Raw genomic sequence first — 26,868 nt, 5'->3', positions numbered from 1 at the left:
GTTGGATGCCTGTGTTCAAATCCTAGTTTGAAGCAGTGGAGAAGAGCATAGCCTTTGGGGTAGGAGAGCTGTGGGACCCTCAGGTGACTTCCCTAACCTGCCCAGGCATCCATCTGATGGTGCATAAAACAGGGATAGTCCTGTTGGCCTCGTAGGGTTGCCAGTGCCATCTTGTTTCTGAAGCGCCTCGTGCTGGGGTCTGACATGCATGCACCTGGTAAACGATGATGAGCACCCTCCCTGATTCCATCTCTGATCCTTCACTGAGAGCAGGGGAGCCATGCTCCCTCGCCGGGAAGGCTGGGCTGACCTGATGGGCAGAGGCCATGGAGCTGCATGTTCACTGGGGGAGAGCACAGACACTGTGCGGTGGGCTTCTGGGCCGAGGGAGGAAGGACGAATGTGCACTATTGGTTTCATGTGAATTTGTGTCCGGATTTCTCATAGTTCAGTACTACCCTCAACTCTCTGGGGTCCCTCAGCCAGTTAGCATCTTTGGTCCGAGGCCCCTCTAATGTGGTTTCCTTCCCAGAGCCTGACCTCAGGTCAAGTCAGCTTGGTCCCTCCTGCTCTGGTGGCCCCCGGGGGTGTTTTGCAAGTTTGGGGTATTTTGTAGACAATACGCAGCTCATTGTCTTGACATCACAACTCCTTGCTTGACGCCTCCTGTGTACTTAGCACTCGCCTCCTATGAGTTGTGTTAAATTGAACCTGGTTCAAATTTCCCTGTGATATTTTGGAATATTGTTGGAGTGTGTGTGTGTGAGAGAGAGATAATTGATGATGTCTTCTATTTTGAATAACACAATCTCGAACTATGCCTTGGCTTTTTCATTCTAGCAGTTTTTCAAAAGTTTTCTTGAAACAAGTGCGGGTGGATTTCAGAGTTTACCATCATAAGGAATGCACAACCCATAGGCAAAATTTGCATTCTTCCCTTTTCATTTATGAATTACCGGAAAAAACATTTTATTAATAGTAATTGAATAGTAATTGCAAAGAGTTTTTATGTGATCGGCAGGCCTGGTTTTCTGTTAGCAACTCCTAAACAAAATAGCTAAGCCTCCGCTGATGGAGGTTCTTCTTGGCATGACGGGGCTAACTCCCTGCTTTGTTTCTGCTGCAGGCGGTGACTGCGGAGCCCAATGTGCACGGCGGGCAGGAAGGCCAGGCCGGAGGCCCCCAGGAAGAAGGCCTGCACGTGGGGCCGGGGGACATCGAGGCGCGCGTGGGTCTGAGCCGCTCTGACCTGCGCCCGCGGGCCCCCGGCCCCGAGAACATGACCACGGCGCAGAACGGCCACGGGCGTGGAGCTGCGGTACCTGGTTCCATCTCTGACCCCAAGGACCCCGGCATGGGGACCCACCCGGCGTGCCGCAACGGCGGCTGCAGCGGCGGCGGCGCAGGCGCCCGGGAGGCGCGGCTCAGCCCGGCCCGCATCCTGCGCCTCTTCTCTGCCGGCCCTGGCAGGACGCGCGCCGACCGCGAGCGGCCCCGGCCCGCCGGCCTCGTGGGCAGCTCGTCCACGTGGAACGCCCTGGCCTCCTTCCGGAAAATGGGCTCTTTCAAAAAACTCAAGTCCTCGGTCCTCCAGGGCATTCAGAACCGGGAGGGGTGGGATACCGCGAAGGAGGGAACCTCGGACCGCGATCTGGGCAAGTCCGTCCCCAACGGCGAGGCGGCCGGGGCCCTTGGGGGCAGGTGTGCCCCTGGGCCCGGCTTCGCCTCCGACGGCTCGGACCCCGAGGAACCAGAGGACGGCTTCGCGCGTAATGCCCTCCGGTCGCGGAGCCTCCGACGTGCCTACGGCCTGGGGCGCATCCGCCTCCTCGACCCGGAGCCCCCCGGGCCGGCGGCGTGCGAGGCGCCGGAGCCCCCAGCGCGCGAGCCCGAGCGGAACGGTGTCTGCCGGCGCAGCAAGAGCACCGACAGCCTGACCTTCCTCGGGAAAAGCTCCTTCCGAAGGAAGTCCGCCTCGCACTTGGCCGAGCTGCGGGCCGCGCAGGAGGGCCGGGGGCCCCGCAGGACGCTGAGCGGCTCGTCCGCTGACTCCGACGGCTCGGGCGGGGCCCCCACGAGGCCCAGGCGCTGGAGGAGCCCGCTGCGGGTGCCGGACCTGGCTCGCGTGCTCCGGCTCGCAGGGGGTGGCACGGCCGGCCGGACTGGGGACTCCGGGAATGCAGCGTCCGGGCCGCGGCCGCTCAGCCGGCTGCACGATGACTATTCCCGCCGCGCGGCTGCTGCCCCCGAGGGGTGCGGACGGGGGCCTGCGGAGCCCCGAGACCAGGGCCAGGTGGGTGCAGGAGGACCGCCCAGGGCAGCGGTCCCAGAAGGTGCCGCTCCTCGCGCCCAGGGCTCTCCGTCCAGCCCACTGGCCCGGGAGATGTTGGACAGAGACTCCGACGAACCGGGACCTGGCGACCGGTTTCCCTCGGAGCCTGAGCATCCTCTAGGGCCTCTGAGGCCCACCACGCCCAAGCCCCCCAGCCCTCGGAGCCCCGATGCAGCGAGTGCCAAGTGTCCCAGCAGTGTCAGCGCGCTGTCCCTGAGCTCAGCGGACAGCGAGGAAAGGGCCGAGGGGCCCGCGCAGAGGGAGCAAGGTCTCGGGTCCTCCCAGGAGGCCTTGCCAGCCACCTGTGACCAGGGCAGGGAGGACAGCGGCGCCAGCAGCCACGCTCAGCCCAGCCATGGGGGGGCGGACGGTCCAGAAGACAAGACAGAAGAGGTAAGGATCCTTGGTGGCCTGCCAAGCATGACAGGTGCCTGTTAGCACCACCCTCCTCCCCCTGAGATGGGCACAGGTGGTCCCTTCACCTGCCTGGAGGTAGTGCTCTGAGCTGTGTTGCCCTCAGGAGTCTTCTTGTTAGGTTGCTGTTTCTCAGGTTAAGAAGTGACCTCTCTCTTTGTTGTGAAATGTACCGCTGTTGTGTGAAGCTGCTGGAGGTGGCATTTATACCACACAGTTCCTCCAGGAGAGATGAGCCCAGCTCTGAGCTAGATTTGGGAGAAAAGTTGAAGGCATCTCTCTTGTACTCCATGCAGCTAATTGGGGCTCTCAAAATTCTAATCTTTGAGACATGATTATTATTATGACTTTCCTTCTCCTTCTGCTTTAAACTGTTTCCATGCCCTTTCCAACAGAGTTCGTGTGAATGAGATTCTTTGTTAAGAGACCATTACATGTTCTAAATCGGCTTCATTTCCCAAGAGTGAATTAGAAACGTGCACTGTTATACCTGTCAACCCTGAGTGATGATAGCTCAGAGAAACTTTTATGATGGTTATTGTACTTATTTTTAGAGTAGAACACAAGCACCTCATGAATCAAATTCACTAATAACTGTCAAGGCTCCGGGAGCAATGTTCTTTTCATTTCCTGTCAAGGATCCAGGCAGCCTTACTGTGTAATTTCTACTCTATAAATGCATTCAGTAACGTTCCCTTACAGAGCTGAGAGCAGAAGAGATGCATGCTTCTGTCTGTATTGCAAAGGATTCTTCCCATAAGCTCCTAGACTGTGTGGTTTTTGTTTAGTTACTCAGTTGTGTCCAACTCTTTGCGACCCCATGGACTGTAGCCCACCAGGCTCCTCTGTTCATGGGAGTCTCCAGGCAAAAATACTGGAGTGGGCTGACATTTCCTTCTCCGAAGGATCTTCCCCATCCAGGAATTGAACCTGTGCCTCCTGTATTGGCAGGCAGATTCTTTACCACTGAGCCACCAGGGAAGCTAGACTATATCACAGGTATAAATTGTGCCAGCAGCGATTCCTTCCCGTTGGCCCCCAAAGAGGACCTCAGTTTTGCCTTCATGCCTGCAGAGAGCGTGATGATGCAGCAAACTCGGAAGCCAGGGCAGCCTCTGAACTATTTTGTAACCTCTGCATTATAGGGAGCCTTAGAAAGGGGGCCTACCACAGATCACTTTCAGGAGATCTAAGTCCACCTCACCCATCCCTGGGTAGCCAGAGAGTGAGACTGCCTCACTTTTTCTGGATCCAGGCTTGAATGGAGACCTCGGGGCCAATCTGTCTTCCAGAGGTCCTGTTTGTTGATGACCACTTGCTCATTTGCATATTCCTAAAAGGAGTCCGTGTAGCAGTTGTAAGGAAATGGGACTCAGTGCCAGCCAAGGGAAGAGTCCTGCCTCTGCTATGGGTTGTGTTATCCATCAAGGCCTGAGCCAGTCTGGGCTTCACTTCTGCTTGGATGATGAGATGACCAGTAATTCCTTACACCAAGCACCCCGTTCTGCCATACCGATAGTTTAGGACACCCCCCTCCTCCTCAAAAGAGGGATTTTCTGGGGTCAAGAGGGTTCTTTGTGTTAAAGGTGGGGACTTCATTTTCTGTTTAACAAAATTAGTAATAATTTTTAAAAAGCCATTAAAGTATTTTATTCCTGAGCACATATTAATTAAATATATTCAGGAGTTAGTTTCTGACTTATTTCCTTCCCAGGGTAATTTTTGACCATTATACAATTTCACGTTTATATTTGCTGTTCTTAGTTTATGGCACTTAGTTTCTACCCACAAGGGATCACTGAAGAGAGAAAGCAGGACACAAGTAGTTAATAGTGCGTGCATGTGGATAATGCTACAGATTTTCTTTAAGATGTTTATTACATTTTTAGTTTGCATTCATTTCTGCAAAATTCTCATGTAACACGTCAAGCTTCCTCTTATACGTGCTTGTTAAAGTAAATGACGAACAGAGAAAAGACTGATTTTGCCCAATTTACGCTGTGTATGCTAGTAATCTTCAGCATATCTTCTCTGTTACTTGCAGAGAAGTACTTGTAAAATATAACATGAAACCTTCTCTTTTATTTTGTCATTTAGAAGCAAAGTACAAGCAAAATGAAGCAAACAAAACAAACCAGAGAGCACCTTGCTTTAAAATGCAGCAATTCCACTCTTTCTAGGTTAGAAGCAGTATTTGTCAATCTTATATAGCCACAATAAAACTAAGTATCAGCCTTTACTATATTTTAATGTACCCTGTGTTATTTTCTTAGTTTATTGACAGTATGGTTCCACTTGTGGGCTTCTCAGGTGGAGCTAGTAGTCAAGAACCTGCCTGCCAATGCAGGAGACACAAGAGATGTGGGTTCAATCCCTGGGTCCAGAAGATCCCCTGGAGGAGGGTATGGCAACCCACTCGAGTATTCTTGCCTGGAAAATCTCATGGACAGAGGAGCCTGGAGGGCTACAGTCCGTGGGGTCACCAAGAGTTGGACATGACTGAAGCAGCTTAGTACGTAGTATGTATGATTCCACTTACATGTTTAAAGCTAGCTTGAGCTATGGGTATTGTTGAATTTTAAAAGATTGAAAGCTGTACATTTTATGATATTTAACATGCTTATTATCATGCAGTTTTAAATAAAGGAGAATAACTTTTTAACTTAGAATCATTTAGAAATGAAAGTGACAATCTTTGAAAAACTGCCCACAGTGGAACAAGACTGTGTCCCAAGATCACGTCCACAGCGTTGTACTCCTGCCACCTAGTGGTAACGTTGTTGTAACAATGACGACCTGGGGAATGAAACTGAAATTGTTACTTGGTTGAAAAATGCGGCTGAGCGTTTATACCTGTTCCCTTATGAGGGAGCAGGCACAAGGTGTTGTGTGGTTGCTGGTGTCCCTGCAGAGTCACCCAGTAGCTCACTGGCTGAATTTGGGGCCCTGTCCTTGGTCCTGCAGAAAGGATGCCCTCGTTCCCGGTGGTGCTGAGTGTGCCACAGATGAACTCTTTCATGTGATGAGAATCCATTGTAACTCCTTTACGGGGAGCTTCAGGCTTTTAGTTTGCCATTTGAAAGATGCCCAGCATTGGGCAGACCCTTAAACACCTTAAGGGTAGAGCACGGGAGAGCTCCCTCTATCTTGGAGGTCTGTAAGAACCAAGGAAATTACGTGCTAAACGCTCGGCCCAGTGCTTCCCAGCAGCTGTCACGGTCTGCTGTTCACTCTCCTTTTGTGATTTCTCCATCCTAGATTGACCTGACTCCTTCAAACAGGGGTCAGGTAAGGTCAGTGTTTTCTAGAACTGATTTTGACACCCACCGTGTTACACCCTTATGGATCAAATTGTCGAGTCCCCCATCCGGACACTCAGATGTAGCTCTGAGGAACAGTGGGCGATGTTGGGGAGACAATCGACGACCTAAGATGTATCTAAGTCATAGTAGAATACGCCGAGTGAATTAAACCCCACAACAGGGGTAAAACCGTGATGCTGAGGGATTTCACAAGGGTTGTAGTTCTTACCCACGCACCAAATCCAGGCAGGCTTAATAGGGGTGATCAAATCTGGTTTGAAGAAGGTGAGATTTCTGCTGGTAGTTATGGAGTGGAAGTGGAGCAGTTCAGCGATCAGAGGCACAGAGGTTTTACGTGATTTCACAGAACAGGACACAACAGTTTGATTTGGTGTCGGGGAACCATCCCGGTCAAGCTGAAATCATTAGGTTCAGACTGTGGATTCTTGGATTCCACATAAAGAATGTGTATGTTACTTGATAAGCATTGAGGGATCAGCGATGTCTTTGAATAGAGAAGGGCCAAGCTCAGAACTGTTTGTTTGAGAAGTTAATCCATTGTCTCTAAAAAAGAGAACTGGGAAGAAAGATGACCAGAGAGAAAGCTATTGGAATTTATTGCCGCAGAGATCTCAGAGGTAACAGGGCTCTGAAGCGTTGGGAGGAGATCCAGGACATGAGGAAGGACAGAGAGTGAAACAACAGACGCAATGACAAAGACCCAGCGTGGCCAAACATAACCAAACACATAAATATTCTTTCAAAAGATACCACAGTGCCTGAAATACACTCATAGTACCTTAAGATTGCTTAGCTTAATATCTTTATTATTAATATCATTAGCATATATTGTTTTATATTTTAAACATATATGGTTTTAATATTAGTATCATTAGCATATAGCATTTATATGTATTATACATTAGAAATAAAATTTTGTTTTATTTTGTCATATTATTTACCATATAATTAAAACTATAGTATTATTTAGTATTGATATTATTACTACTAATAACAAAGCATAAATGTTAGCTGTTATCAGATTCATTGTTAGTTAAAATTGCCACCTTCAGTCAGGCTCTTCAGTACATACCAGTTAAACTCTGCAAATCACTTTCCACCTTCCAGCCAGAGTTTCTCTGAGTCTGGAATGGGTCCAGCCAGGCTCTACATCTACAGTAAGGGCACAGACCCAGGCTGCACAGTAAGGGTACAGACCCAGGCTGTACAGTAAGGGCCCAGCCAGGCTGCACAGTAAGGGCACAGCGCCTCAGCTGGAGCTCGTGCCTCAGAGCTGTGACCTGGACCTGGAAAAGGGCCCGCAGGGGAATAGCTCAGGCACTGAGGGTAGACACCTGCTGTCTCAGCCAGGCTTGTCGCGGTCCTGATGTCCTGTAGGTTAGGTTTGGGCGTTTTTCTTCCAGCTCTGTCGAGCTAACTCCTGGTTCAGGAAGGAGAAGCGTTAACTCCTGAAAGAGTTAAGCATGACTTATAACCCTGGTGTTTCCACTGGACTCTGTTATCAACTGGACATGAACCTCTGTAGAGTACAAACACCAGTTCCCAGAAATGGCTTTAAAACCTTTCAAGCCAGAAGGAACGGTGGTATAAAGCATTTGGTCTAAAATATGTTGACCGTCAATGGCTACTCCCCCTTTGAGGGGTGGGGGTGGTGGCTGGAATTTTACCAGCTCACATTGGAACTCTTAAAATGTCATTGACTCATCCAACTAAAATATGCATAGCAACCTCTGTTTATCTGATTTGTTCAGTTAATAAAGGTCCTTCTCAGCCGCCCTCTCAAGGTCAGCATTCTGGGGTTTGCTTTAGACACGAAAACTGAGGCCTGGAGAGGGTACCGTCCCCTCCCAAGCCCCGTGGCTGGGCCTGGAGCTGGGCCTCCAGGGGGATCGGAGCCTGGGGAGCCTCTGCTGGGACCCGCATACAAACACATTCTGACCATTTCTGGTTTCCCAGTCTTTGGTGCAATCCTTTCATCTTCCTTATCTGTAAAACAGAATTTAAAGTATCCACTGCATGGCTTTTAGGATTAAATGAGATGGAATCAGTGAAGGCCAGTTTTGAGATGCTGGCGTCATCGCCGTCTGCACGCTTCCTCACCGTTTTCTCTTGTCCCCACATCCCGCATTCTTGCCATGGAGTGTGGACCACCTCCTACCTCCGCGGGTCCTTGCCCAGAGCAGAGTCCTTCCTCTTGATTTTCTGGGTGGAGTTGGCAGCTTGGGGTGGGCCGGGCCAATCACTGAGGACCTTCATTCCATCCCTCTCCTGGCAGTTTGGGTGCGTCACTCGATGGCACAGGAGAGGAAGCTGTGTGGACTGTGGTGGGCCTGTGGCTCAGAGGCCAGAGCCCCGCTGTGTCCGGAAGGTCAGAGCCTCGGGTGTGGTGGGCAGCCCTTGGACACAGTGTGTGACTGATCCACTCCCTGATATACGACATAAAAGTGTCACTTACAGCATGGTTCCACTGCACATCTGGATTTGTTCTTTCTGAGGCATAAATTATTCATCTGAAATACTTATACTGCAAGTTTTGAATTAAGCACACTGGAAATCTTTGGCAGCATCCACGTTAGATTCTCTGGAAACACCAGGTGCTCCTGGTCATGCCTTCCCTCCCGGGGTCCCTGTACCCATAGCCCCAGACTCTTACCCAGGGTGTTCTTGGTGAACAGCCGTCTCATCAGGCTCGGGTTTACTTGACCAGTCAAGTTCACTGGCTGGACTGTTGTCCCTTTAAAGGAGGGGTGACCGGTCTAGTCATCATCAGTGAGAGCTGCCGAAAAGAAAGAATCCCGGTAAAGTCGCGTCCTTCTTTTTCTGACACCCCGCCTTCCCGAGTTCTTTTTATAAAGTCATGCCTGGGTGTAGGGTGAGAACTGCTCCCTTGAAACCCAGAACTGCTCACTTACTTGCTCCTTTATCCCCATTCATCCCTCAACCGTTCATGAAGGTTTCTAACTACTGATTTCCCAGGCTGCAGACTCTGGGGATGTGATGATAGCATCAGATCATTTGGAAAGAATGTAAGTAGCTGCTTTCATGAGACACCCAGATAAATAAATCAAGCCTATAAAAATATAGCAGTGATTTTAACAAAGACACAGAAAACAGAACTTAGAGCCCAGGGGAATTTATGAGGTTTTCTTGCAGGAAGTGATACTTCAATTGAATGTTAAAGGATGAAATGTCCAGGTGGACAGGGGCAAAAAGGTATAGTGGAGGGAGCAGCCGTTCTCTCGTTTCCAATTGCATCAGAGAACGTGTGGCAGACAGTGAGTTGTTTGGTGTGGCTGGTGAAGCTGGAGCTGGCAAGGCACATAGGATGAGGTTTTGAACCGCGAGCCATGATCTGATGTGTGTCTTAGAACAACAGAGAGTTGGACATGACTGAGCAGCAACAAAAATGTTCCAAAATCAAGAACCGTTTTAGAGCTGAATATGACAGAAGCCTATTGTTCTTCTAAACCTTCTTGGACAGGAGACCTTGTTGATGCCATCTGAGCTCCTCTCTATAGAGAAGGAGAGGAATCAGGATGCAGGGAAGGAGGCAGGGAGGCAGGGCTCGGCTGACTCTCTGGGGAGGGTGAGGAAGGATGGTGTCTGTGTTCCCAGCATCAGTGTACTTCAAGCCACAGTTAGCGGTACAGTCATGCCACTCAACAGCCCCGAATGCCTGTAGAATCCAGGAAACCAAGGTTTTCTGGATTAGAACACAGAACACCACCTTCATAAACATGCCTGCCTCTGTGTTTCAGCTGAGGAGTCTTAGCCACTCTCCTCTTAGGATGGAGAGTGGATTAGAGACACGGAAGAGAGTTACTGCTTCTACAAGAGCCGTAGACAGATTCCTTCTGAGACTGAATGATGGAAGAATGTAGTCATCATGTGGGTGGAGGTGGCTGAGAGGGAGGGGGAGGAGTTAGGGGTGCCTGAGATCTCCTCAGCTGAAACACAGAGGCAGGCATGTTTATGAAGGTGGTGTTCTGTGTTCTAATCCAGAAAACCTTGGTTTCCTGGATTCTACAGGCATTCGGGGCTGTTGAGTGGCATGACTGTACCGCTAACTGTGGCTTGAAGTACACTGATGCTGGGAACACAGACACCATCCTTCCTCACCCTCCCCAGAGAGTCAGCCGAGCCCTGCCTCCCTGCCTCCTTCCCTGCATCCTGATTCCTCTCCTTCTCTATAGAGAGGAGCTCAGATGGCATCAACAAGGTCTCCTGTCCAAGAAGGTTTAGAAGAACAATAGGCTTCTGTCATATTCAGCTCTAAAACGGTTCTTGATTTTGGAACATTTTTGTTGTTGCTCAGTCATGTCCAACTCTCTGTTGTTCATTTTGTTGTTGTTTTTGTTGTTTAGTCACTCAGTTGTGTCCAACTCTTTTGACCCCATGGACTGCAGCACACCAGGCTTCCCTGGAGTTTGCTCAGACTCACGTCCATTGAGTCAGTGATGCCATCCAACCATCTCATCCTCTGTCGCGCTCTTCTCCTCCAGCCCTCAGTCTTTCCCAGCATCAGGGCCTTTTCCAGTGAGTCAGCTCTTGCATTGTGCTGCTGTTGATTCTGAGATGGTAGGACAGTCAGGGGTGGGGTGGGGTGTTAAGTCCCCCAAATGGAATTCCTCTGAATGATTATTATGAAGGCAGGGGAGGGGAGACCTCAAGAGTCCAGATTTCTCATAGTTATCAGTAAGGGTCTTTTTATGCTCAGAGAACTGTGTGATCGGTAGTAAATTGTGTCCGCGTGAACGTTAATATTTGCATTTTTAATGAATTACCTATTCTGCCCATCAAACAAGTTACAAAGGCCATAGGCTCATAGACTCTTTTCAGCACATTTAATCATCAGTTTTACACCTGTCAGGACAACTGAAGTCTGTAACACCAGCGCTGCACTCTCCAGGGAGAGAGCAAGCATTAATTGCTCTTGTGTTTCTCTTTTGAGGGCTTCCCAAGTGGCTCAGTGGTATAGAACCCACCTGCCAATGCAGGAGATGCAGGTTTGATTCCTGGGTGGGGAAGATTGCCAGGAGAAGGAAATGGCAACCCACTCCAGAGTTCTTGCCATGGACAGAAGAGCCTGGCAGGTGCAGTCCGTGGGGTCGCAGAGAGTCGGACACGACGGAGCACACACACACAGAGCCAGCAGTTTTTCTCTTTTGATTCCATATCCAGCTTTCTTCCCACAGCTGAGGGAAAGCACTTAAAGCTGTGCCGGGAAGCAAGGGTTAACGAGGCCACACACACGTCTGTGTACAGACGTTGATGACGGGTGTGAATTGGCAGGTCTAGGTCAGGCTTTCTGAGCCCTGGGTGGTTCTGCGCTGAGCTGCTGGACTGTGAGAAGGTAGACCAGGTGGGGCTCCAGCCCGGCCACCTACACTCAAAGAGAGTGTTTCTAAAGCAAGGGAACACTCTTGGAGAACATGGATGTGGTTACCTGCTGTTCTTCAGAGCACCTGGGGGCTACTGCCTGCGGCAGAGTTGGGGTAGGTCTTGGCTTGCTGGTGTCTGTAGTTCTAGGAAGAGTCGCAATCAAAGCTGTGTCCCCTGGATGGCCGTACTTCAGAAGCACGTGAAGTTTGCTCAATGATTCAGTTTTAGAATTTGCGGGACACTTCACATGTCTTGCAAGGAATATGTCTTCTGGCAAAGCCTCGCTGTTCAGATGTGAGCTTCAGTCTGAGGGGTTTTCCCCCATCTGTCCCTCTCTCCCTCTGGACTTCTGCTTTGAGTAAAGTGTACATTTTGGTTTTATGTATTACAATTCTGCTCCACCCAGAAAGCGAGCTCTCTCCTTTCCTGTCTCTGGCGAGGCTGCACGGTGTCAAAGCATAGCCACAGCTGGTTCTCCCCGAGCTGCCCCGTGGGCATGAGCTTAAAGGAGCCAGCGTCTCATTTCCTGCCTCTGCACACCTTCCTTTCACCCGCCCCCATCATTTCCTGGAGCATGTTTGCTCTCTGAAGGATTTGTTACCTGATCATCTAAGACAGCCGCTGATTTTCCTAAACCCATCTGTCTGTCTCTGTTTTTTTCTTTTCTGTATCAATGAGGAAAGCAGGTTGCGTAAGTGAAAAACAAACAAACAAACAAACAAAAAAAAACCCCAAAAACTGCATGTTGATTTGTGAGCAGTTTATTATCTGCAATTTTTTTGTACTTCTATTTTTGCTAGCATGCTGTTTCTGAACCTTTTTATCACAGGATGATGATAGAAATGAGTTTATTCTCACCGTGTGCTTAAGTTGTCTGTGCTGTTTGATTTAGTAAATGAATTAAACAACCCATAATAGCCTGTTTTTTATATGTATATACTGCAAAAAAAATAACAATAATACAAACTTTTCCCCAGTTATTTTCATATTTTCCCATGGTGTCAGAGGAAAATGTTTTAATACACCCTCTTATGTTTTTTTTTTTTTTGGTATGCAAATTAAACTGACAAAAGTTGACTTTTGTTCATGTGAGTAAGTGGGAGTTCACAGAAAACTGACTGCGGGAAGTGGTTAGGGCATCTTAACAAGGGAAAGAGGTAGGAAAAGCCACTTGTGGAAAATGAGTGACTTTTAGGAAAGATGAGGCCCTGTAGAACAGGTGGGAGGCAGGCTAGTTTTGTGCCAGCGTCTGTTCAGCTGAGGGCTTCTCCTCTCAGTGATAGAAGTCAGTCTTCCCTGGTTGGAAGGAAAAGAATGCCTTTTCCTTGCAAGGAAGAGAAGGGATTTATGACAACTGAGTTCTCCTGCTTTCAGGTAAAAGGAAAGCCTGTTCTTACAGCTTTTGAGTTACAGCTTTTTTTTTTGAGTTTGCAGCTCAAAGTGGTGTTTATTCGCCATGGTGCGTTCTGGACCCTGTCCATGGTGACTTGAATTGGACATAGACGTCCGGGCTGCAAAAATCGAACTGGCAGGTCAGAAGGGAGTGGAGTTTGCTAGAGCCCACTGACTTCTGAGCAGAGGTGACTTGGTATATCTGGAGAAAGAAATGGCAGCCCACTCCAGTATTCTTGCCTGGGAAATCCCATGGACAAAGGATCCTGGTGGGCTACCGTCCATGGGGTCGCAAAGAGTCAGACACAACTGAGGGACTAAAAAATAATGACTTGGCATATGGGCGCCTCATGGCGTAGTGGGGACAGGTTACAAGGCCCACACCTGGTGTCTGTTACTGCTGACTGGCTGTGTGGCCCTGAGCAAGTCACCAGACTTCCCTGGGTCTCAGATTAAAAGTACATGACCTGCATTTCAGGTCTCAGTTGCCACTGATTGGCGAGAGGCGGGGCTCGTTGGGCCAGTCCTCAGGGCAGGACTCTGGGGGTTTGGGGGTGGGGAGACAACCAGAGTGGCCACTCGGCCTGCCCTGCCGTCTCATGACTTGCCTGGTTGTTCCAGCCCTCCCTGGGTGGGGTTCTGTTTTATTTTCAAGTCGTTGTTACACAGTGTCTCGGGATGGAGGGGCGAAGACACCAGGCTCCTAGGGACCGCTGCTTGCTCTGAGCCCAGACGTGGAAGGTCTGTGGGCTGAGCCCTCGTGGTTGTTCTGAGCGGCTCTTTGAGAGCAGCGACTCACCAGGGCTTAGGTGGGCGGGCACCCTGATCCCCACGGTTGCACTTTGTCCTCCCAGGACCCAGACGGGAACAGTGGCTGAAGCCTGGGGCCATGAGCCAACCCCGGGCCAGGCGGACTAGACAGAAATCTGCCCACTCCCACACCTTCGGGGTTCTCCTAGTACAGGCATTGCCTCTGAAACTTGAGAACTTGGGAAGTGTCGTCGAATTCCGGGCGGCAGACTCTCCACCTGTGGGGTTGTCTGGTCTGGAATCTGAGATCCTGAGAGGTTAGTGGTGACTCGTTCAGGCACACCCAGCTGGTTAGTAGGCTGATCTGGTTTAGTGCTTGCCCCATCAGACCAAGTCCCTGAGTGCTGGGCCAAGCAACAGCTCAGACTCAGTCCCCTTAAGACACATTGTCTGTGAACCTGCTTAGAGAGGGAGCCTTGGATAGCAAATGCAGCCTCCGGGCCATTTCTCCTGCAGGCCTGCGTTACCTGAGCTTTATTATTTATCTATTTTATATATAGTAGTGTATATACGGGCTACCCTGGTGGCTCAGTGGTGAAGACTTCTGCCTGCAGTGCAGGAGACCCGGGTTCCATCTCTGAGTCTGGAAGATCCCCTGGAGGAGGGCATGGCAACTCACTCCAGTATTCTTGCCTGGAGAATCTCATGGAGAGAGGAGCCTGGCAGGCTGCAGTCCATGGGGTCACACAGAATTGGACACGACTGAAGTGACTGACGTGAGTCTGAGTGAACTCCGGGAGTTGGTGATGGACAGGGAGGCCTGGCATGCTGCGATTCATGGGGTTGCAAAGAGTCGGACATGACTGAGAGACTGAACTGAACTGAAGTGACTAAGCAGCAGCAGCGGCAGTGTATATCTGTCAGTCACAATCTCCCGATTTATCCCTCTCTCCCCTTATCTCCTGGTAACCATAAGTTTGTTTTCTACATCTGTCACTCTTATTTCTCTTTTGTAGGTAACTTCACTTGTACCCTTTTTTCAAATTCCACATATAAGTGATATCGTATGATACTTGTCTTTCTGTGTTTGACTGACTTCACTTATGATAATCTCTAGGTCCATCCATGTTGCTGCAAATGGCATTATTTCATTCTTTTTAAGGCTAAGTAATCCTCTGTTGTATTAATGTATATGTACTACATCTTCTTTATCCATTCCTCTGTTGATGGACATTTGGGTTGTTTCCATGTCTTGGCTATAGTAAATAGTGCTTCAGTGAATATTGGGGAGAAAGTATCTTTTTGAATTATAGTTTTGTCTGGATATATGCTCAGGAGTGGGATTGCTAGATCATATGGCAGCCCTGTTTTTAGTTTATTAAGGAACCTCCGTACTGTTCTGCATAGTGACTTCACCAAGTTACATTCCCACCAACAGTGTAGGAAGGTTCCTTTTTCTCTACACCTTCTCCGGCATTCATTGTTTGTATATTTCTTGATGCTAGGAATTCTGATCGGTATGAGGTGATACCTCATTTTCGCTTTGGTTTGCATTTCTCTAATAGTGAGTGATGTGGAGCATCCTTTCATGTGCTTTTGGTCTGTCTGTATGTCTTCTTTAAAGAAATGTTTATTTCGCTTTCACCCATTTTTGATTGGGTTTTTTTGCATTGAGCTGAATGAGCTGTTTGTATATTTTGGAGATTAACTCCTCAGTTGCCTCTTTTGCAAATATTTTCTCCCATTCTGAGGGTTGTCTTTTCATTTTCTTTATGGTTTCCTCTGTTGTGTAAGAGTATACTACAAAGCTACCGTAATCAAAGCAGTATGGTACTGGCACAAAGCCAGAAATGTCAATCAACGGAACAGGTTAGAAAGTCCAGAAATAAACCCACATGTCCATGGTCAATTAATCTATGACAAAGGAGGCAAAAACATACACTGGAGAAAAGACCATTTCTTGAATAAGTGGTACTGGGGAAACTGGACAACTACATGTAAAACAATGAAATTAGAACAATCCCTAACATCACACACAAAAATAAACGCAAAATGGATTAAAGACTTCAACGTTAGGCCGGATATTATAAACCTCTTAGAGGAAAACACAGGCAGAATACTCTTAGACATAAATTGCAGGAACTCCTTTTTTGATCCACCTCGCTAGACTAATGAAAACAGAAACAAAAATAAACAAATGGGTGCTGATTTTCTTAGTATCTTTTATGATGGTTCATCATGTGTCACAAACATCACTACTGAGATTAGGGTTTTAATTAAGCCTCCCATTAAAGACAGGTTTGCTTCTTCCCATCCATGTTTCAGTCACGTCTTTCTGGCACATGGTCAACTTGGTGGGGAGGGGCGGGGGCTTGTTTTCTTTACTTTCCTGGATATCACCCTTACCTAACTTGTTCGCATTTGAAAAGGTTGTGACCGAGGGGTCCTGGAGGCAGGCTCCCCCACCGGAGGAAGAAAGGACGGAGGCTCAGAGGATCCCCAGGAGGAGACTGGGGTCTGGGAGGAGGTCGAGGCCCCGACCACTCTCTGACTATGGCCAGCTGGTCGCCCGAAGTCTGTCTATCCCAGAAGACTCGATCGCCGTGGACCCCCAGAAAGAGGACGCTGCGGACAGTGACCACCAGCCCAGCGTGGCCCCCACAGACCCTGCAGACCAGACTCCTGCTGGGGGCTGTCCCCAGGGGGGCCCAAGAAGACGCCCCATCTCCGTGATCGGTGGGGTCGGCTTCTATGGGAGCAGCCAGACGGAGGAGGGGGAAGCCCTCCTGCCCCAAGTAAGACCAGCCGTGCTGCCCCCAGAGCCTCCTGGCCTCTGTCCTCTTGCTGCAGACTTCCCAGACACGTTTTCCTTTCTTCTCTCTGCCTCGGGGATGGTGTCATCCACTCACAGCCTTTCTTCCTGACTCTGAAAACATGCATGAATTAGAACTAACCTACTGACATTTGGATGGCTCTGACTAATCTTCTGTCTTTCTGGGATCTCAGATAATATGTGAAACTGGTTTGCTGTTTGTTCTGAATCATCTGGGGAAAGTAGCCGTGCATATTTAGTGAGCTTCCTCGAAGAAGAAATCTGGAAAGAAAATGCCACTTATCCCTAAAATGGAAGGACAAGAAGAAAATTGATTTTTTTCTAAATGAGAAAGTAATTTTTTCTGCCATTTTATCACTCTTTACATGTCAGTTGCAGCTTTGTAACTGTTTTGACAGTAGATTAAAATCTTAATATTATTTCCTTAGTGCATTTTAGCAATTCAACAAATACTTACAATTACTCAGAAAGCCCTTTGAGAATACAAACATTTAAATAAAGGCCCCCATTCAGAAGGAATTTATATTTGGTGAGGTCTTATCCCAGCCATGGTCAAGTGTTCGCATGAGTAAGTGTGGGCTTCATTTTTCTTTTTTTTAACTTGCTAGTTGATATCATAAATAACTCAGGAAGAAAGTGAAAATGTTAGTAGTCATGTCCTACTCTTTGTGACCCAGTGGGCTGTAGCTCACCAGGCTCCTCTGTCCATGGGATTTTCCAGGCAAGAATACTGGAGTGGGTTGCCATTCCCTTCTCCAGTAGATCTTCCCAACTCAGGGATCAAACCCAGGACTCCTGCATTGCAGGCAGATTCTTTACCACCTGAGCCACCAGGAAACCCCTAAATAACCCATACATTTTCTTGAAAGGACAGTAACATATTGGTATTGGATTTTCTGTTTCCATTCTCCCTATAACCCCGGCATAGTGCTTATTTATAGCAAATACCCCCTAAATCTCTTGCTTAATTGAACTAATTTGAATTCAGTTAAGGTGAAAGCAGATTATGTTGAAAAATACTGCAGACTTTTTGTTGTGTTGAGATGCTCTACATGCGAGGAAATAATTCTGAAGGTGGCTGTCCTCACCATGGTATCACAGGAAATGATTCTGAATGGAAGCGAATCTCTTCTAATGTGAAACACAGTCTGGGGGCGATCTAAGCACTTAAGACAGTTTTTCACTTCAGAGCATCCAAAAGGAGCATAGTAAGATAACTTTCTGCCCCCTAAGCTTGTTTAGGGAACTGGGTAGAGAAATACTGAGAAAGCCTATGGAAGGCATGGACCAAAGTGGCCTTCAGTGTCGTTTTAGGGACGACTCATATGGAAGATATCAGGGGCTATAGATGGTTCTAAATTGGTGGAAAACCACCAACTCTCCTTTTAGACAAAGCTCACTGCCCAGTTAGTTACGGTGAACAAGAACTGTGTTCCACAGATGCTGGTCCCTGCCTGCGGGTGGGTGTGTGTGTGTGTTGTGTGTTGGGGGGGAGGTGTGGGAAGGAGCTGTCACGGGCCTGTCACTGGCACCACCTCGGCTTCCCTGGGGGTGCTGCTGGACGCGTGTGGGTGGGGGCCGTCACTTCCTCCACAGTGGTCATTCCTGAGTGTCCCCGCACGTGTGTCCTGACAGGTGGCTGAAAACCTGACACCCTGGGGGTCTGAACTGGGTTTCCGCGTTGGAGGAAGGTTGCCCTTGAGCCTGTGCAGCCGTGACCTGGGGCTTCGAGGCTCCCAGCCCCACTTCCTGCCTCTCCTCACCACCCCTCCTTTCCTCTGCAGCCCGCCGCCCGGCCGCCCGTGCCCGCACACCAGGTGCCACCCTACAGGGCGGTGTCAGCCCGGCTGCGGCCCTGTGCCTTCTCCCAGAGCACCCCCATCGGGCTGGACCGTGTGGGACGCCGGCAACACCTGAGAGCGTCCAACGGTGAGTCTCACAGTCCCCCCTGGGCAGGTCCGTCTCCAGGAGGTGGGTGTGGGATCGTTGCTCAATCTGGGAACCCAATCTGTTGCGCCCATCTGGCCTGCCCTGGGCCCAGGGTGGGGAGGGCCCACTGGGTGTCAGAGCCACCCTTGCAGGGGTAGGCCTGGCACCCCTGTCCAGAGAAGGTGCCCTACGGACTCTGCGTCGTCCCAGTGACCTTGACCTTGAGAAGTCTGGGTCCCAGGTTCCTGCTGTGGTGATTTGACCATGAATGGGCTCCTGGGAATCTGTCTTACCCCTCTGAAAGCTCTTCCTGAGAGTTTGAGATTCACCCATACTGTTTATCTAATAGATGGTATATGCATGGAAGACTTTATCTAATAGAGCCACGCCTATGCCAGCCTGGGACTTACCCAGTGAACACTTGCCGACCTGACTTTAGGTTCCTGAGCATGGACACAGATGTTTGAGCCAGCCCGCTGGTTGGACAGTGGCCTGGCTGGCTCACGGGCAGGGATAGGACGGGCAATTTTGTGGGGCAGACGCCCTCCCGTGTGCTCTGAGGATTAATTCATCTGATCTCAACTCTGTGCTGGGCGGATGCTCTTGTAATCCTCGCTTTACAGATCAGAAACCCCAAGTGTAAATAGATAAACCACCCAGGAAGTGGCAGAGAAGGGACTTGAATCTACAATCGGGTAGAATTTTCACTGCGGGCCCATGTTTTTAACCACTGAGCTGTGCTGACTCTAAATAGAGACAGTGGACGGCTAGCCACCGGAGAGCTTCAGTGCTGACTTTTTCTGTCTTGGCTTTGAGGACGAGCCTCGCACGTGAGCGTGAGTGAGGGACGGGGCTCTCGGGGCCTCGCCAGCTGGTGGGTACGCCCTCCATGTGACAGTGGTGACCGGAGCCACAAGAAGGGACAGGATTTAAAGAGTGTTGTTTCTGGAGACTTGAAGGAGGGTATTGCTCGGTGTCACTTAGATTTCAGGGAGTGGGAGGAGGAGGGACCAGGGCGCATGAAGAAGTGACCCAGAAATGGTTGTCCTGGGAGTGTGTCCTGGGAGGTCTCTGCCTGGGGCTGAGCAATTGGCCTGAACATATGGCTGAGGAATTGTCCCCTCCTTTCCCACCATCGGGTGGCCTGGTTTCTACCCCAGGAGGAACCCAGTCTGAACTCTCATCAGACAGGGAGACAAGAAAGAGGAATTGGAGGGCGGCTGGGGGCCGAGGAAGTTTTCAAGCATCTCTTGATTTGTGTCCTCTCGGACGAGCAGGTGGGGCCCTGGGATTGCGCCCCAACCCTTATCCCAGGGCCCCTGCCTCTCCTCGGGCCAGGCTTCCATCCACACTGGTTCTGAGCACCTATTCTTGTTCAGTTCTTGCTGCTGTTTCCCTGTGAACTTCCCCGTGGTTACTGGAGTAAAGTCCCAGCTTCGTAAGGAGTTCGCAGGCTCTGCTGCCTGCCTACCTGCCGTCTGCGCCTCTCCTGTCTCCCACCCGCTCTCCTACCCACCACCTGGCTCGCACCCTTACTCTGCCCAGAACCTCCTTCCTTCCCTTTACACATGGCAGCGTTTGTTCTGCCCAGAACTCAAACCCACTGCCCTGGGGACCCCGGTGACAAATGCATCGTCAGTCATCCGTCTGCTCAGCAGCCCCTTCTGTCCTACCCAGTCGTCAGCATCTGGTGATATATCTCAGGAAAGTTGTTACAAGGAGAGAAAAGGCTCTGAGTGCACGATGTCCTTCCCAGCGTTACTTGTGATGGAAAGAAGTTGAAGCAAGTGTCCACTTTCGGTAGAATAGTGAGCCCAGCATCTAAGGGTGACCACTTCAAAACAGCTTATAGCATTGTCAGCAAAGTCTGTAACGATGAGGAAAGTGACCACTGTAATGTGAGAAAAGTGAGGAAAAAAAGGAAATAAAGTCACACATATATTGTTTTATTTACTAGGGCTGCCGTCATAGAGTACCACAAACTGGGTCCCTTCAGCAACAGGACAGAATTGTCTCCATTCTGGAGGCTGGAAGCAGGGTGTTTTCCTTCCGAGGCCTGAGGTGGGGACCCTCTGCCATTTCTTGGCTCCTGGCAGCCTCGGGTCCTCTGAGCTCAGCGTCTGGCTGTATCTCCCTGGTCTCTGCCTTCATCTTTATGTGGTGCCCTAAAGAATTAAGGCACCATCCTAATGCCCACGTGTCAGCTTGATCATTTACGAAGAGCTTGTTTCCAAATAAGGACACACCCTCGCTGGTACGAGGGGTTAGAATTTCAGCATCTTTTGGGGGGTGCACATTCAGCCCATAACAAACCATGACTGCAGCCCTATGCAGCATGCTCACATGCGGTCAAAGAAAATATGGTAGTTAGGCGGGTAGGAATGTGGACGGTTTCTCCTCCAGCCCTGTACTTACATGAACAGCTTATTTCTGTGCTTTCTGGAATCGTGTTTTGTTTTGTTTTGAGTTTAGTGTTCTTTTGTTGAGAAGTAGCAAAAACTCACCCTGCCTAGCTGGAGCAAAAAGAGACTGTCTTGGGAGGGTGTCAGCGTCCCCAAAATTGATGGGGGTGGCTGGAAATGCATCTAGGAAACACCGGGCAGTCGGTGGCCCCTGGGAGCCGGGGAGCCATGTGGAGGGAGCCGAGGAAGACACTGTCCATTTGCCCTTGAGTCACTCACTCAGGAGTCAGAGTCCCGGGAGGGGGGTTCAGCCCCCCAGCTCAGGTGATGGCTCCGCCAGCTCGGGGCACGGGCACCAGGAGTAGGATGGGTCCTCCAGGGATGAGGCGGTGAGTGTGTGGATTCCCCGACCACGCTGGAGGAAGGTCATTCCTCCAGGGAAATCATTCATTCATTCATTCATTCATTCATTGTCTGCCAAGCGCCTGCCATGTGCCGGGAGCACAGCGAAGCCCCTTTCATCTCACAGGTCCTTGTGCGGGGACCATGAGTTAACAAGGAGCTGTAACACCGAGGGGGCACCGTGAAGAAAGGTGAAGCAGGGGGAGGGTGTTGTTTGTGGGGAGGAGGTGGCGCATGTAACTTGCAGGATCTTAGTTCCCTGACCAGGGACTGAACCCAGGCCCTCAGCACTGTAAGTGCCAAGTCCTAACCACTGGACCGCTGGGGAATTCCCAGGCATTCATTTTTTAAAAGGACATGGCACACCAATCCCATGTCTAACGAGAACCCTCTCAGTCTTTCCCTGGAAGCAGCCCAGAGGCTCATCAGTCACTGCTGGTGTCTCCATGTCCAGGGCCTCCGACCAGGTGCCTCCCTCCTGCAGGCCCACCGCTGTTTGTGCCCAGAAGTAAATTTAAGCAACACACGCATCTCACAGTGGAAAGATGTGGGAGGAGAGGAGATAGAAAACACGAAGACATCACACGTGCACATACCTGATACCAGGAAAGGGCGTACCTCCCCTCTGCGGCTGGCTGTGGGGCACACGTGCTGTCTCTCCTTCTGCAAGTCTGGTCCCCGCACACTCCAGACCCCCTGCTCCTCACAGCACCTGGTGTTTATCTCTGCCCGCTAAGGTGCTCCAAGCCTGTTCTCCAAGATTCTGAGCTTGCTTCCAGTCATCACGGTCTCCTTTATTCCCCCTCTTAGTTGAAAACCTGTCAGTCTACAAAAAAAGAAAGAAAATATGTGGAGCGTCCGCTCTGAGCCAGGCACCACTGTCTCTGTTGGGGTAAAGCAGAGAGTAAAGCATCGCAAAGCATGTATGTTCCCGCATTTAAACAGAAGCAGTGAGTGGATACGCAGGGCTCCCTTGGGCACTAGCAAGCCTTCTGGGGAAGGGGAAGGTGGGAGTGGGAGAGGGTGACCTCGTGTCTCTGAGGAGGTGACCTTGGAGCCGAGACTTGGAAGATGAGCAGGGAGCAAAGATCTGAGGGAGCAGAGGTTCCAGTCAAAGGAGCATCGAATGCCCAGGTCAGGCAGGAGCTCAGTGTGTCCGAGGTTCAGCGAGAGGCTGGATGCCTGGAGCTCGGGAGTCCGGGGCAGGGGAGGCCGGGGCAGCCCGGAGGCTGGAGAAAGTCTGCACAGAAAGGGCATCGCAGGTTTCGAGGAGTCAGGGTTGTTCCAAGTGAAGCGGAAGCTGTTGGCAGCTGGGCTTCAGAGAGCAAGGCAGTTGGGGAGTGAGGCCAGAGGAAGGAGGCTGATTGGAGGTTGCTGCATTTGTCCAATGGGGAAATGCTGGTGGCAGGGACCTCAGAGGACACCACGTTCTCCCCGGGTGCTCGTTCCTCATGCACGAGGAGGCTCAGCAGCCCGGCCAGGGCTCGGAACCAGTGGCACCAGGGCTGGGATGCTGCTAGGAGCCCCTCCTGAGAGGGGAGGAGATTCAGCTTTGACAGAGCAGAGTTACTGGGTGGAAAGAAAACTCTTTGCAAGTGTATTATTAAGTGATCATTGAACCCCTGTGTTGACCCCTTCGTTTCTGTACTGTGGTGAACAGCACCCGCTCCAGGGAGATTCCAGCAGGACTCTGATAGGCAAGACAAACAAATCCAAATCTAGAATAAGTGTCTCTTCCAGGAAGGACAAACCACCTATTGTGAAAAAGGTCCACTGTAATCAGCTCCCCACAAGAAGCCGTCTGGGTCCTTCAAGGCACCGTATCATTAACTTTGTTGAGGGGACACCCGTGGTTTAGCCCAGGCTTGGCATCCGTTTCTGCCACCAGGGCCGTTTTATTTTTTGAACCCGCTGAGTCAGCATCAAGATGACCAGGAACAAAGATGGGCATTTGCGGGGTGTACATAATGTCACACGGTTGTTAAACAGCCTCGTTTGCAGTGGATTTCCATGGGACGGGTGGTTTCCTGTGCTGGGGTGTGTTCTGATATGTCCAGTCACATCCTCCCCAGAGCAGTCCCGTAACCCACAGTGTCCTTCCCAAGCTCTTCCAGGGGCTCCTTGGCCAAGCCATTCGCTCTGGTCCACATGTGTAACCCATACTGAGGCCATCTCCTCTCAGTCAGAAATTTCCGGCAGAGCATCGCTTAGGTGCTGGGTGACCTCCCTTTCCTGGGGGCTCCATCACCAAGGAATTCACAGGAAGGAAGGGTTGTAGAAATGGGACCCCCCCCACCCCATGGTCATCTGGCTTCTGCCTCAGGAGGAGGCTCTGAGTCGGAACCAGTTTAGATCTGGGCGTGGGGTGAGATCCCCGGATCCCCTGTGGCTCACGTGTGCCTTCTGCCCACTGACTTGGGGATTTCCTGCCCCACGAATCAAGCAGCACCTTCATGGAGTCACTCGTCAGTTTTGTCCCTAGGGACCCTGTGATAAGTTTAGCACAGCCAGAGGTCCGGTGGGAGGGACCATCCCAGTGACCAAGCTGGCCCAGCTGCCCAGGACAGAAATGACATTTGCTCTCCCATGTGGACCTCCCACCACCACGGGAGTCCTGGATCCCTTGGCCCCTGGCCCACTAACATAAGCTGCCATGTCCATCATGTGGTTTGGGAAGCCTGGGGTATGGTGAGAATCTGACAGGCCAGCTCCAGCATTCCTGTCTCCCAGACCCCTTCTTCTCCGTCTGCCAGGAGCTGGCCCCTCAGCTGCCTCAGGAATGGGCAGCCTGGGGGCCCAGTTCCCCTCCCACTGACATGCTGGAATGCAGCCAGCTCAGGAGTTGTGTGTTGCATGCAGAATCCCTGGTAGATGCCACCCAAATGGACAGATCTGGTTTGATCTGAATTGTGTTTGGTAAATGTAGTGTGTGGACTTGTTTGGATTCTGATACCAACCAACCAGCTATAAAAAGGTCATTTTGAGATGAGGAGGGACATTTTCACATGGACTCAGTATTCAGAGAAGGAATTACTGTCAATTTTGTTCATTATCATGATGATAGTGTAGTTATTTTTCAGTCCTTATTCATTTGGGTGCATACTAAATATTTGTTGCGTGAAATGATATATTCAAGATTTGCTTTAAAATATCCAAAAAGACCTAGTTGGAAAAGATTGATAAAATATTGATCCTTATGGGTTCATCATATAATTTTTCTACTTCTGAGTTTGTTTGTAATTTCCTAGAATAAAACCTTTTAAAAATAGTGAACAGTATATTTCCTCCTCCCTGGTCAGGTACTCTCAAAAATCTTCAAATCAAGATGTGCCCGGCAAGTAACAATTTCTCAAAATGTAGAGATTTGAACGTAGCAATTTAATTTTTTTGAGAAGTGAAGACCTAATCCTTTTAGGTGAAAGTGAACTCATCCTGCGTTCCCTTCCAGAACATTCCCTTCTCTCTCCCATTGCTTAGAGCATCTCATCTCCTTCCTGGCTCCTGTGTGACACGGAGCAGACCTGGGTCATGTTTGCCCACTGCTCAGGTGTGGCCTTGGGTAATAGAATTCCACCGTGAGTCACCGTGGTGCTTTTGTCAAGTTCACGGCTGGGAGGCGGCTGGCCAAACCCTGTGGCTTTACTGGCGATGGGGGCTATGCCCCTTGGTCATCCTTGGGTCTGAGCAGCCGTGCCTGTGCATGCTCACTTTTTCTTAGGGGACTGTCTTCACTGCCATCTGTGTTTTTCCTTTATGATATTTTTCTCTTACATCCAACGCAGCTTATTCCGCGGCAGCCTGAGTTTCCCAAACTTACTTCTGTTGCTGCCATTCTCCCTTCAGTAACTGCTCCACCTGTTCTGGGCAGAAGTCCAGTTTGATCATCCTTCACAATTCTTATTCTCGTGTCTACGCATGCTTCTTTTTCTACCCACCCTGCCTGTCGAGTTCAGATGCACTTTCTCCTGTGAGGCAAACCAAGTGATGTCTGAACTGTTCCCCAGGAAGAGAACAACAGAGGAGAGAAAATGGCCAGGCTAGGTACAATGATAACTGATTATAAAAAGTGGGGAAAAGCATGAGTTGACTTGATTGGACTTTCTATGGCTTTTTAAAATATTTTGAAATTTATTCAAATTATTGCTTGATTTGATTTAATTTGATCTTCATACCTTAATTTCTTATGAATGTAATATGGTCACTTCACAAGGTAAGAAAGATCAGATCAGATCAGATCAGTCGCTCAGTCATGTCTGACTCTTTGCGACCCCATGAATTGCAGCACGCCAGGCCTCCCTGTCCATCACCAACTCCCGGAGTTCACTCAGACTCACGTCCATCGAGTCAGTGATGCCATCCAGCCATCTCTCCCTCTGTTGTCCCCTTCTCCTCTTGCCCCCAATCCTTCCCAGCATCAGAGTCTTTTCCAATGAGTCAACTCTTCGCATGAGGTGGCCAAAGTACTGGAGTTTCAGCTTTAGCATCATTCCTTCCAATGAACACCCAGGACTGATCTCCTTTAGAATGGACTGGTTGGATCTCCTTGCAGTCCAAGGGCCTCTCAAGAGTCTTCTCCAACACCACAGTTCAAAAGCATCAATTCTTCGGCGCTCAGCCTTCTTCACAGTCCAACTCTCACATCCATACACGGCCACAGGAAAAACCATAGCCTTGACTAGACGAACCTTTGTTGGCAAAGTAATGTCTCTGCTTTTGAATATGCTGTCTAGGTTGGTCATAACTTTCCTTTCAAGGAGTAAGCGTCTTTTAATTTCATGGCTGCAGTCACCATCTGTAGTGATTTTGGAGCCCAGAAAAATAAAGTCTGACACTGTTTCTACTGTTTCCCCATCTATTTCCCATGAAGTGATGGGACCGGATGCCATGATCTGACATTAAATCAGGGTAGCTATCCATTGAGCTGGGCCAAAATCCATCTTCAGTAGAATGATGTCATCATTTAAGCTGTTAACAAGGGAGTCCTGAAGTTCAAACTCATAACCACCCATGTACATTTTTCATGTGGAAAAAACCAAAGAATCCAGTCCTTAAAAGCTTGATATATAGAGTGATATGTATATATATATATATATATATATATATATATATTTATATAAAACATCGTGTTCTATAAAAGAATAACCCAAATTATGCAACAGGCCACGTATCTGTGAAGCACATCAGAGCTAGCCAGGGGTTGGTGAGGGAGGAGCTATTTTGAAAAACGTACTCTGAGGTTTTAAAAATTCACAGTTCCGCTGTCAGTAAGAAAGCAAGAAAAAATACTACAGACCGCAGGGCAATTGATCAGGGCCTACAGCAAGAATATAAATCTAGAGATAAGAGTGCGGATTAAGAATTTACAAAGTAAGGTACTTGGTGGTGAGAAGTCCAAGATGCTCCATTTTTCCTTCTGTGGAGAACACGCAGAGAGGCCCTTCGTAGAGCGGAGTTCAACTCCGAAGGGGTGTGGCCTGGACCTCCCCCAGGGGTCCCACCCCCACAGCAGGGTTGCACTTGTGCTCTGTGGGGTCCGCGGAGGAGGGCGCACAGAGGCTGGTCCAACTCACCCCGCCCTGAGACCAGGGTGCTCTGCGGGGCGGGCTCGCGGCCCTGACAACCTGCCCCGCTTTCCGCAAACCCGCGAGAGCTCCGGGGGAAGCCGCCAGAGAACCGGGGATCCTACCAAACCGCAGCCGCGCACCCCCT

The 26,868-nt window shown here is 49.8% G+C and overlaps 1 protein-coding gene across 2 annotated transcripts in view; it reads left to right on the top strand.

Moving 5' to 3' along the window:
- Positions 1-26,868, top strand: part of SPATA13 (spermatogenesis associated 13) — a 107,569-nt gene that overhangs the window by 45,092 nt on the left and 35,609 nt on the right. The window contains exons 2-4 of one of the 2 annotated variants that reach the window (XM_025262834.3): positions 1,127-2,725; positions 16,023-16,388; positions 18,211-18,355. In XM_025262834.3, the coding sequence (XP_025118619.3) occupies positions 1,280-2,725; positions 16,023-16,388; positions 18,211-18,355 (1,957 nt within the window). In that variant the 5' untranslated portion in view covers positions 1,127-1,279. Of the gene's footprint in view, positions 1-1,126; positions 2,726-16,022; positions 16,389-18,210; positions 18,356-26,868 lie in introns of those variants that run through there. The other variant, XM_025262838.3, reaches the window with a different exon arrangement.

The sequence above is a fragment of the Bubalus bubalis genome, chromosome 13 (genome assembly GCF_019923935.1).
Source record: "Bubalus bubalis isolate 160015118507 breed Murrah chromosome 13, NDDB_SH_1, whole genome shotgun sequence".
In the NCBI taxonomy this organism is placed as follows: Eukaryota; Metazoa; Chordata; class Mammalia; order Artiodactyla; family Bovidae; genus Bubalus; species Bubalus bubalis.
This window is presented reverse-complemented; position numbering and strand designations above follow the sequence as displayed.